This window comes from Haliotis cracherodii, unplaced genomic scaffold, assembly GCF_022045235.1.
Source record: "Haliotis cracherodii isolate W230 unplaced genomic scaffold, xgHalCrac1.p SCAF_6, whole genome shotgun sequence".
NCBI classification, from domain to species: domain Eukaryota; kingdom Metazoa; phylum Mollusca; class Gastropoda; order Lepetellida; family Haliotidae; genus Haliotis; species Haliotis cracherodii.
The window spans coordinates 42,663,091-42,676,370 of NW_027266319.1; the positions used below are offsets into that span (position 1 = coordinate 42,663,091).

The 13,280-nt window shown below is 39.3% G+C and overlaps 1 protein-coding gene across 2 annotated transcripts in view; it reads right to left on the reverse strand.

The window, feature by feature from the left end:
• Nucleotides 1-13,280, reverse strand: part of LOC139445750 (DNA-binding protein P3A2-like) — a 40,841-nt gene that overhangs the window by 12,122 nt on the left and 15,439 nt on the right. For both annotated transcript variants that reach the window (XM_071226954.1, XM_071226955.1), the window contains exons 5-6: nucleotides 1,846-1,995; nucleotides 1,266-1,424 (exon numbers count right to left, since the gene is read on the reverse strand). In XM_071226954.1, coding sequence (XP_071083055.1) covers nucleotides 1,266-1,424; nucleotides 1,846-1,995 — 309 coding nt within the window. The remainder of the gene's footprint in view (nucleotides 1-1,265; nucleotides 1,425-1,845; nucleotides 1,996-13,280) is intronic.

Consider the following 13,280-nt stretch of genomic DNA (forward strand, 5'->3'; position numbering starts at 1 on the left):
TATTTTGTATAATCAGTATGCATTCGACCGAGGTTGGGTCAAGGGACTTAGTCTGAACAAATGGGTTCTTTTTTAATCAATTTCGAAATGGAGGTAGGGGTAATTCCACTTCAAAATCATTCCAGAAACTATCATAAAAAACTTAACACGTGTATACTTGCAAGTAGCCGTGACACACCACAACGGGTCCTGTATTCGATCATGCGATGAAATATATCGTGATTTGCCTAAGTAAACAGTTGACAGGGTGTGTGGATTACAAGATTTATCGATACCCTGATACTGTATATGATGAAGAACACTTGAATGTAAGCATTGTTCTTATTTAGCAGACTCGGAATATTTAGTTATTCGCAAATAAAGTGTGTGGTTAAAATCATTAACATAAAACATCTTTGAATCTTCATAGATAAGCCACTTGACTCTTTCAACACCAGTCACCCAGAATCTTTAACTGCTACAAGGGTGGTCATTTGTCAAACTAGAGTACATTACCTAAGGTTGTCAATCAAACTTCAGCAATGGTACCATCCTCACGTGTAATGCATTTCAGATCTGGCGAAAGTTTTTTGTTATTCTGAACGTCTCAAGCAGGAAAATCGTGATCTATATTAAAAATATGGAGCTTCGTGGATGTATCGTGCTAGGTTAGGAGCTGTGACAAAGATTTTTCAGGCATATATTTTGGCATTAAACATCGTATCCAAGCCAAGAAATCGAGTCAACAAAAGCCAAGATGACATTTGACTTACATTACAAGCGATAACAGGAAAAGTTGAAAATAATAACTTTGATGTAAGTTTGACAACTTTTAGATATATTTTTGTTGATTTTATTTATTACTTTGTATAATAAATTTAAAGATTTGTTTAAAAAGTTTTTATTTTGCTCTTTGACATGTCCTATGTGGACCCGCTGTCGAAGTGTGTGTCGAGAATTTTATTTTCAGTAACATCGCAGGAAATACTATTTCAAATAGATCTAGTGAATAATTTTTAATCTATTGATAAAAAGTGATAATTTGAAATGGAATACATATTTCAGACATTGTGATATATTTAATAAATGAATGATATGACAGATAGGTTCATGAAATTATATATTTTGATGTGACTACGGCTTGGCCGGTGTACCGGCCTGCAGTGTTGAAAGAGCATATTTGCCCTTCAAGCCAACTTTCTTGAAACCTATGTAACATAGATGTCCTAATGAAAAGGAATACGACAATCTTGTGAATCCTCTTGATAAACGTAATGTGACAGTACCCTTTTCTTTTCTTCATCAGTACGTGCATCACTCCTAACGTTCGCCCAGGGGAGGTCACTAGGCCACCATACAGGCCTACACTCCGGCTTTCCCCAGCCAGGCTTACTGCGGCCAGTTGAGTACTTCAACATCTCAGGGATGAAGTTACGCAACTGTGCCTGTTACAACAAGAAAAGGTGCTAAAAACACTCCATTTAATAAGCAGAGATGATCATTTTTTTAAAAATATATTAGTGAAGAATCTGTTTGTCCAGAACTGATTGACAAATTCCTTCAAAGTGAGATTGTTCAACATATGCTAAAGGGTAAATACAAAACATAATCTTGTGTTTACTTCATACTTCATCCCAGGTAACATGGTCATGTCAAATACTACATTGATTACAATTAAGGTCAAAATTAAGTTTCTATATCATCTCTCTCATTTTACAGGGGACCCATCTCTAGAACATAATGCAGTTTATGTACAAGTAAAGACAAAAGGCGCTGCAGAGGCCCAATTCAAAGTCACAAGACCAAAATACCATACCAGAGTACACTAAAGTAGCAGCAGAAGTTAGTGTAACTATGGTAACTCACTTGTGTCATCTTGTCGACCTGTGTCGGGATGCCATCGATGACGAGCAGAGGCAGCTCGTGGAGGTGGGAGTTGTCACACTGTGACTGAGGAGCCTGGTCCTGCAGGGAGGTCTCCAGCTCCTGGATCACCATCCCCCGACAGTTCCGGATCTACAACAACACACTTAGATAATACTACTAACACCTCAAATTTTTATTGATTTGAACAAGCTATGATGACACCAGAAGGAGAAACATAGTTCAGCTTCCTTAGAGCCAAATTTGTAAATTTAACAATTGTATAATCCACTACATACTATCTCACACGATGCATCTCTCTTTCTTCTTCGATCCTAAGTGGAAAATGTGCTAATACAAAGGTTTCCAGCTTCTAAAACAGGAGTCATCAGAAAGATGACATATCTCTCCCCCCACCCCACCCATTTTAACACGTTATGGTCCCAAACCAGGTAACTGACCCAACATTTCTCTTAGCCCATGTCAAAAAAGCTGCACTGGAAATTCTAAAATAAACATTTCTAAAACTCCTAAATATCAAATGGCACCAGTTCAGTATGTGCTTTATATATAGACATGCAATGTTTGGCAAGGAAATATTTAACAGTTTATTTGTTACACTCCATAAGTGAACCCAACCTATATTGAAACTTAAATCCAACTTGTTGCCATGGAAACGTAAAAAATAACATTTTCTAAAAGTGCTAAATATCAAAAGGCACCAGATCAGTATGTGCCTGGTAGACATACTTTGTAAGAAAGTATTTTACGTTTTTAGAGTTATCAGGGTTCGACAAATTTGCCGGCCAACTAGACAAATGCTAGTGAAACTTGATCTGGGCCAGTAATTTTATATTTATAATGGACCAGCTGGCTATTGAAATAATATGGTGTACCAATCGCTTTAAGTCAGGTTAAAACTCACTCGATCTTTTATTCAGTCAACAAAAGCTGTACATTAACTTGTCTCTGCCAACTACCAATCTTAGTTACCTCCCTTAAGGAGCATTCACACGGTACAGCTAGTTGTATACAACTTGTTGTATGCAATCAGTTGCACAAACTGAAGTTGTATACAACTCGGCATTCACACAGCGGCGAGTTGCATACAACTCGGGTCTCGCGAGATCTCTGACAAAATGCTGTGATTCACTACATTATCGCTGGAATCCTTGTTGCCTAGTAAATGTTCAGACGCATACCTTTGAAAAATCAACGCTGTGCGAGAATTGCAGTACTGGACCAACCTCTGACTTCGCAATTTAATGGACTTGTATATTATTGAATTTTTAACCCCATGATGGAAAATTAAAATCAAAAAGTGTTAAATTTTGTTCAAGTTTCTGTTTAGCTAACGGAAAAGCTTCTAATATATGTAGCCACATTTGATCGTACATAGATAAAGTACAGTGCGACGAAATGGTTTTTTTGACAGCTTTATGTAAACTGTGAGCAAACAAAATACTGTCTTATATCCAAACAACATCATGACAAATATATAAGAATTGTATGATTATGTATAAGGTGACACATTCGATACGAAAATGTACTTGTTTCATGTGGCGAAAACAAATTTTCCGCTTTGACGTCAAAACACGAGGGCGATGTCCACATGTACAAAGACAAAAAGGGGCATAACTCTGCAATTCTTAACCTAAGTCATTGCAAAACTTGTCCCAAAACTCAGTACCCGTCATGTCTGTGGTGAGCAGCTGCTTTGGATCAGGACAGAATTTCAGATTTCGTTATAATATAGAAGAATGACCTATAAAAACCCTATAATGTTCCGCCAATTAAACGATAAAATATAAATATAAAACAAATAGTTGTCCACACATGAGTACACATTAATAAAAATATAACATGACGAATTTCCTTCAGGTATACATTTACTTTAATTTAAGAAACGAAGGGCATTTTTTATTTAACCTATCTATATAAATTTGCCACAATAAATACACAATTCTCCAAAGGAAATATGTATATGCTGCAGTGTGGTACATTCACAAAGCATCTTATAGGAAGAACAACACAATGAATGTCAATTTCTGTGCTAAAAAAACAGCTGATTATTATGAGTTTCATAAATTATATGGCAATTTAGATTATATTAGTAACAGTACTTCATACATGTACTCATTTTGCAGCAGTGCATTATTTTACTGGGTGAAAAGATATTGAAGAGATATTCAAATTACCCGGTATAATTGAAGATTGAAACAGTAAAATACTTCATGAACTGAATGCGTTGTGTATTAGTTCCACCGCACCTCAAAGGAAATAACAAATATGTACAACGATGCTGATGTTGACGTATACTAATATGACATCACTACCAGTAACCTCCCGTCATAACACAGCGAGTTCACTGATAGCAGTCCGCGGAATGTTTGGAGTAGGTTTTACCATAGTGCTGGGATCACATAGATCTACATACATAAATGAATCAAGTAAGTTAAGCAATCAGAATCAACCTGAAATCAACAAGTTCTGCTTGTTTTTATGTTTCAATTCTCGCCTTGATACTACGGAAAGGCAGACCAATACCGTCGTCAGTGTGTGTGATTTTGCGTCAACATCATGGCATCACATGGAACGATTTCTGTTGACTTTTCCAAATAAGTATCTAGACTCTAATTATTTATTCCACAATTCTTGCAAGGATTGCATATTCATAATAATCCGAGCTAATGTAGGCAACAAATTGACTACTAAATCTCTCGGAATAGTAGAAAATGTTAAGTAAAACTAGAAGTTCGCTTTGTTTACATTCTAAATGAGAAGGCCCACTGGTAGATTTCAGAGCAGAGGGTTTGGTTTCACACTTGAATATTTCGGTTGATTTCATTTGGACCGTTTGTATTAGTGACTTAGACAAAATGTCAATTGATTCTTAATGGAATGATGATTTCAGGGATGTATGTATCGTAGCTGAGTGTGAAATACATGTGATGTGATAGGCATCACGTTTAATGCAAAAAGAACCGTGATTTTGCAAAGCTATCAACATGGCGGTTCGGTCCAGAGTTCTTATGTTTCGAAAACGAATATAGGGTTATTGGAGTCTTTTCAGAATGATGATTGGTGTTTTGACAAAGAGCAGACACCCAATGGTTTTGTAATTGAAATTCTCATGTAGCTAGACTCTATACCTTATTTGAATAAATAATCACATTTAGAACAGTGAATTGGTAAAATAAATGGCAATATTTTCGCTGTACACTATTTTCAGATGTCGTTAGTGATACATATGCTTGGGCTAAAATAGCTGTTAATGTCATCATATAATAGATACTTTCCCACAGAATCTATAACTGTGACATGTATTTGTGTGTATAATGTATTTTAAGTCTTAGAAACGTGTATTATGGACCTTATCTCATCTTGGTCTACACTACAGTGTACAGTCACATAGTCTGTCATTTCAAATAACACTAAGGATAGTTTAACCTCGAGAATTAGACAGATGCAAATTTCAAAATATATAATTTGGTACAGTGGTATTCTACGTGCCTACTTTACATAGGTCCTTTGTTGAGTGGTGACACTTAGGATACCGAAAAGCAGAAATTACCGACGTGAATCAGATCCGCCATTTTTGTTTACAAATTGACGTGTAAATGTCACGTGATTTTCATACGCGTTTTGATTGGCTGCGTTCATACAACTTGTCTCATGAAAATAGAGCATGTCCTATTTCGTACAACTCACGTCCAACAAGTTGTATACGTCAAAAGTTGGACCAACTTGCCCGTTCACACGATGCAATGTGTTGCATGCAACAAATTGTATACAACTAGTTGTACCGTGTGAATGCCCCTTTACCGAGACCAATAAATTCCATAGTAGCAAACAGGAAGTGATTAATGTGACCAACCAAATCAATGCTACTTTCTACCCTTCACATACCAGTATTCTGTAATGGCCATCAAGGCCAGAACTGCTTCATGGATTTTTTTAAAGCCACTGCGGCAAATTGAAAAGCCCTGTGAACCAACACAAAGTGCAAGAAAGAGGGGAAGGACATTCCAACAGTCATGGGAGCTCAAAGTTTCATGGTTAGAAGTGCATGAAACAAACAAAGTCAGTAAGATTTATTACAGTGTGTGTCGGAAGTACAAGAAAGCAGGAGCTTTTATTACAGGTTGCAACAATTTTAAACTAGATACAATCAGAGGGCATGACAAGTCAAAGTCACATGGTTTCTTCTAAAAGAATGCTGCTAGCAAACAGAAACCTGGCACTTCACAAGCAGAAAAAGCACTTCAGTTGTTAAACTCACAAGTATTTGCCAGAATGTCAGTGCTATATAGAATAGCACACTACCTTGCAAAGTATGGAAGACCATACTCAGACTTTGCTGGGCTGTGCACACTAAATGAGGCTCAAGGCATTGATGTAGAAAAGAATTATCGCAATGACAAGCGATGTAACAAGTTCATCAGCAGCATTGCTGACACAGTAATGCATGACATTCAAAGTAACTTTGAACAAGCCAAATTTTGTTCAGTCATCAGTGATGGTAGTACCGATACTTCTCACACCGAGGCAGAAATCTGTCTAGTACATTTTTCTGTAAGATCCATGTCCATGAAATTGGCAAAGCCAATGCAGATGGTATTACCAATGCCCTTACCTCAATTGCATGTGATGGAGGAAAGGCCCTCTGCGGAAGCTGGTGACAATAATGACTAATCTTGAATCTGATTACTACAGCGACTCTGATTGTGATGATGTCTGTGCAGGTGTAGAGAGCACATGCCCTCATGATGGATGCATTTATTTCTTGCTCATCTGATTGACTTTCTATTTTGTGTAACAGTGGCAAGGACTTATTTTGAGTTTTGTTATCAGTTACACTGTTACAAGTGACACCTCTGATTATGCTGCTATAATTGTAGAGGAGAAGAAGGCACATGTCCTCATGCTGAATGCATTTTATTGCCAGTTCACTTGGTTGACTTTCTAGTTTGTGGAGCAGAGATTTACTGAGTTGTGTCAACACATGAAGACAAGTGTTAAAATTTGTTTTATGGTTGATATCATACATGAATAAAATGACTAACTATATTGACAAGTGTTTGCTCTCTTAAATTTCTGAATTTCTGTTGGACTTGTAACTTAATATCTGGGCCAGTAGTTTTTACTTCTTACTAGACCAGTGGGCTAGTGTGTAGATAAGACATTTGTCAAACCCTGGTTATGCTCCGGAAACGAACTCTACCCTATAGAAGTCCAACTTGCCATGGAAACCTAAAATTAAAAAATTCTAAAATTCTTAAATTTGCAAAAGGCACCAGTTCAGTATGAGTCTGATAGACATGCAAAGATTTGTTAGAAAGTATTGAATGGATTTTGAGATATGGTCCGGAAACTAACTCTACCCTATAGAACCTAAGTCCAACTTGTTGCCATTAAAATTCCTAAATAGCAAAAGGCACCACTTCAGTATGTGACTGATAGATTTGCCAAGTTTTGATCATATACACTGAATGGTTTTCGAGTTCTGCCCCGGAAAAGGGAATGAATACGGACAGACAGACAGACAGATGGACGGACAGACTGGCTGATCGCTGTATCCCCAACCAATTGCCTGAACACCCTCGCATCACCATGGTCACCTCCCGATCTGAGTCACGCACACTGTATGAATGTAGACACGCTATGTGATTTCCCCAACCAACACATTCTCTTTCTAAAGCTTTATAGACTAAGACAATTGTGATGTGGGCATGGACAGATGGGCATATAACATGTAAGATAGGATAAGTATATAAATATACAATTTATTGTGAAACTTTCACATTTTCAAACTTATCCCATCTCACACTATGCATTTATCCAACAGTTGGAAGGTGGGCGCAACGCCCTAGCCTACACAGTAGAGGCTACAAGCAGAGGATAACACAATGAAGCTGAAACTACATAAGTATACAAAACTATATTAAGTATTGCTTATCTAGTGTCAAAAGACAAAGCTCGTGAATAAGGATGAAACACTTCACAAAGTGTTGTGACCCTGAGAGAAAAAAAATAAAAGTCGGATACTTATATGTAAATCATGTTCAACGGAGGGTAGCATAATCGTAAAGCAAAACAAAACAAGTACGACTTACAAGTGATTTGTAATTAAATCCAGCCAATCAATTCGTCAAAATCTCCCATGGCCAATAAGGCGTAATCTGCTTGGCATCTCTCTTTACACATTGACGAACCCTCGAATCAGTTGGTTCTACGAGAAGAGGAAACGATCTACTATACCCACAAGAGGATCGTCGATCCAGTACCAAACAATATAGATAAAAAGACGAGGTTAGTGGAATAAAGGATTGACACACTAGTAAACTGGCCACACCATATGATGAATAACGAGGTCTCTACAGACGGATACTCAGTCAGGGAAAAACCTGAAAAAGAAAAAAACACATTGAAAAAAGTTAATTTAAGGAGAAAAACATGGCGTAAGATGCGGAACAATCAGGTTTACATCAACTTCTATCTGCGCATGTGTGTCCAGGAGACCTATTGTGCCAGAATCATGGGTCCACATTTGTGTATCTCGGAGATAATGAGATGTGAAAAATGTATCTGATTTCCAAAAACATCCTTCCATAATTGCAGCCAAGGCACAATTACTGTGCTAAGCCATAGTAGAGTCGACTGCAAGAGTTTCATGAGGGTTCAAAGCAACCGGAGCAGAAGGGCAAGTAAAACTGTAAGCTTGAAGTATGACCGAGCGAATCCTAAAATAAAATCATGGTACGGGATACTTCCGTTACCAGTGCTGTAGAGAGCCTCTTCCTGGAACACTGAAGAGGTTTTGCCGCATCAAGATAAATCCAAAGAGCGTGTACTGGACACGATACGACTTCGGTATCTTCAGGATTCAAAATTGACATTACAGCTTGAATAGTAGATAACCAATCACATGGACCGGAAAGTTGATTTATGGCAATAAAATCCCATTTCAATTCCAGGAAAACTTTCCCATGCAAAGTATGATCAAAACAAATTCTAAGGCATGAATCTCCCTGACTCAAACAGCCGTCGCGAGATCAAAGAAGGAAAACATTTTAAACGTAATGTGCTAAAAATCTTTCCCGGCCAATGGTTCGAAATCAGCCAAAGTGAGATGTAACTAATGTTATGTTTGGGATAACACTTTCTTAGTAAAGTACAGATTCTAGTACTTTTTGGGGTTGAGTTCCGTCCGGGATTCGAACCCACACCTGCCAGGGTGAGGCACCTAATCGCCAGCACACAAAGTCAGGGATCTAACCCACTCAGCCACCGAGGCTTCCACAAAATGAAAGACCGACAACTGGTAGTCTAGATCACGTACTTTGAGTACCCCCCTGACAAGTGTAAATTGGCACGGCTCCCATGGCCGAAAGCTATGAATACACAATGCCATTTAGAAAGTGGTCAAATGTAACTAATGTTATGTTTGGGATAACACTTTCTTAGTAAAGAACAGATTCTAGTACTTTTTTGGGTTGAGTCCCGTCTGGGATTCGAACCCACACCTGCCAGGGTGAGGCACCTAATCGCCAGCACACAAAGTCAGCGATCTAACCCACTCAGCCACCGAGGCTTCCGTCTGTAAGTTGGATGAGCGACCAAAATCAGTGTAAGGTAGAACACCGGTAAGGGAAAGGCCTTCCCACGATATTGCTAAGGCATCGTGATCCGAAGACTCAGGGTCGAGAATGGGAGATACGAACCGGGATAGCTGAGTGTTGAGCAAGGTTGTGAAAAGATGACTCAAATAGTTGGCAAATCCCCTTTGGGACGTTGGAGACGCCAGTGATGTGTATCGCCAGAACCTGAATGTTGAGTGAGTCAATCAGTTGAAAAAAGTCGGATGTCAGAGAAAGTAGTGACATCGACTTCGTTGAGCCCAAAGAAGTGTTGCCCAAAGTTACACCGCCAGAATCACTACTTTGAACTCTAGGTTTTTGATGTGAAACCAACTTTTCGTTGCAACCTGTAGTACCTGACAATGCGCTCCCACCCCACAGTCGAGGCGTCGGAGAAGAAATGTATGGTCGGGACAAGTGCTGCAAGGAGACTCCTTCACAAACATTAAACGGGAGGAGACACCATTGAACACATGGTCGCAGATTGTTTGGCATGGCAACCTGAACCTGACAGTCGTCATTCAAGAGAAATGGCTTCAGAGATCGTTGAATCAGTCTAATGTGAAGTTGACCTCTCCTGGTGAGAGCTTGTGCTGGTGTCAGGAGACCAAGGAGTCTTTTCCATGGCCCAGAGGAAGTGACCGTCTGAGTGCCTATGGAACAAGGCATGTATCTTCATCCATTGATCCTGGGGCACGAACATCTTGCATACGCGTGTGTCGACAAGAGTCCGAATAAATTAGAGACGTTGGACAGGGATTGGTTCCGGTTTCTTGGTGTTGATGAGCCATCCAAGCTTATGAAGAAGATTCTGTGTGAAGTAGAGATGCAGGCGCAACATGTCTGGATCTTCCTTGGCCAGAAAACAATTGTCTATAAATGAATCTGGCGATGGACTTGGTGACGCAGGTAAATAACCATGGAGACAAAGAAATTCCAGCACCTTCCATTGATAATGGCAGACGAGAAAAAGGAACTGAAGGAAATGTTGGTGCTCCCGAAGGAAGGGGACATGTAAATATGCGACCTGTAGATCTAAGCTGATCATGAAATCACTGGGATGAAGAATTGTAACAGTGAGATCGACGTAATCCAGAAGTGAGGAGGTACTTCTAAAGTACTGTCGGAAATGCTAGAAAACTGCTTTTTGTCAAAAAAGGATATAATTTTTCACAGACTGTTGTTATTAAAATATTGAGAAACTAACGATAGCACTACCTGTGGTTTGAAGTAACGAAAACGGGAAGTTTACATTTATTCTAAGTCCAATGGTGGCAATCTGAAACGGACTATAGAAATATGTGCACGTGACTTTGTTATAATGATAATAATGTAGTCTTCATAAAACATCTAATCCACACACAAAAATCATTTTGAGAAATTTCTAGAATAGCATCTTCTAAAATGACAAAATGACGATGTGTCTACTTTGTTAACATTGCTCCCATGAAGCATCTTACATTACACTTGCATAGCCATAACCATGGTACACGATATGGAGTCTGTACTGGGAAACGTATACAAGTTCTTTACACTTTACAGAGATAGAGGGAAACCATTTATTAATTTAGATTGGGTGAATTACTAAACTGCCCAAGCTATTGGGTTTTCAGTTCATACCATCAAGTCTACGGTATCATAAATAAAACAAAACAGGTATAGGGGTGGTCTCAAAAACAAAACTGGACGTAAAAGGATATTAGACAGCTTAATACAGGGTGATTAGGCGTATAGTGTACAAGCTTTATGAGCAGAAGGTCACCCTACTTGTAGTAGAATTAGGAAGAAATAAAAGATACAACTGATGTTAACTGCACAAACTATTGTTCTCCAAGAGATGGGATTTCGATACACTGCGCGTGGCAATGACCAAGCACTTTTCAGGGGAAAATATTCTATCGTGTCTATGAGGTCACATTATCTTCGAACCATTCATAACTATCACAGTCAGGGTGTCCAGATTAACATCGATGAATCATTCCACTGACTACATGTGGCTATCGGCAGATGGGCAAAAAGCCCCCACAGACCATCAGGTAAAGGTCAACGTGTCATTGCTTTGCATGCTGCAACCCATGATATGGGGCTTATTGATAGATGTGTCTTAGTTTTCGAGGCGAAAAAGAAAACTGGTGATTTTCATAAGGAAATTATAGGAGGTGATGTGTTCATAGACTGGTTCGAACTTCAGCTATTGCCCATTTTAAACAATGTCAGTGCCATTGTCATGGATAACAGCCAGTTAATATAACGTCCGTGAATCAAATACTGTCGCCCAAACCATGAGTAGTCTGAAGGCGACCATACAGGAATATATGACATTGTCGACTTCAGACCATATAAAGCGAAAGTTCAACTCATGGAAAAAATTCAGCTGAATAAAAACAGGACATATGTGCTGGCTGCACAACATGGTTACGTTGTGTTACGTACGCCAGTCAGACATTGTGAACTCAACCCTGTTGTGCCCATCTTGGCAAGACATAACACAACATTCAAAAGTACAGATTCATATACGTCATCATAAATAGATAAATGCTACCTCAAGAAATCATATGGAGAACAACAAATACTTCTGGATTACAAAACCGCAACCTTCCAATACTCATCCTGTTTCATAGCTCTTAACTATTCCATCATGTTCCCAAGCAAATATAATGCAGTACATATCCTAAATTGCTACCCCATCAATGCACATGTCAATTAAGTACAATAACAGCATTATTTTGAGACCGCCCCCCAACTTGGTGACATTTGCACCTGTGAGAATGCACAGAACGGTGTGAGGTCATCACCTCGGGACAGGCGTTAAGTAATTACCATCATTTTACCTGTAAAAGTACATTTTAAGCGTAATCACAGTGTCAGTTAGGACAGGCAAGATTAGGGCAATTTGCAGTATTTTGATATATGGTCTTTTAATAGTCCCATGACTTGTATTTATTAAATGAAGCCAGAAGTTTTCTAGCATTTCCAACAGTACTTTAGGTACAAGTTGTTGAATATTTCCACGTTGATAATGAGGCGTAGTTGGCGGCTGTCTTTCTTTAGAACCAGAAAAATTGGGGAATAGAAGCCTGAAGTGGTCAGAGCTGTACCCAGGCATCTTTGTCGCTCTATGCGAGTAACTTTTCTACAGCGTCAATGGGAACGGGAAGTTGATTGACCGGATACTGACAAGACGACGGCACGTACGTTGTGTGCTGTGTCACAATGAGAGGTAGTTCATACCGTCCCGTAGAAGACAAAGAACAAAGGGATTGTCCAAAATGATCCAGTTTTCTGCAAAGAGGACCATCTTCTGCCGACAGGTGATGGATCCACCGGGACGGCTTGGGGCAGATATGTTATGGATATGGACAAGAGTCACCGTGAGGTGGAGTCTCCCTTCGCCACTTTTACACTCGGAAAAGGAAACAGTACATGCAGTTGACTTCCCTCTGTGTTGCCCTTACTGGCTTCTTCCCCGTCCACAAAAGGAGCTGGACCTCAAGCTAATGACTTCACAAAGGTCAACATGCACACAGAGTGTGCATGAACCAGAATGTTGGGAGGTAACCATGGTGATGCGAGGGGTGTACAGACGAATTGTTTATTTAGAAGCTGGAAACATTTGTATTAGCACGTTTTCCACTTAGGATCGAAGAGTGAGTGAGTGAGTGCGTATGGTTTTACGCCGCTTTTAGCAATATTCCAGCAATATCACGGCGGGGGACACCAGAATTGGGCTTCACACATTGTACCCATGTCGGGAATCGACCCGGGTCTTCGTCGTGACGAGTGAACGCTTTAACCACT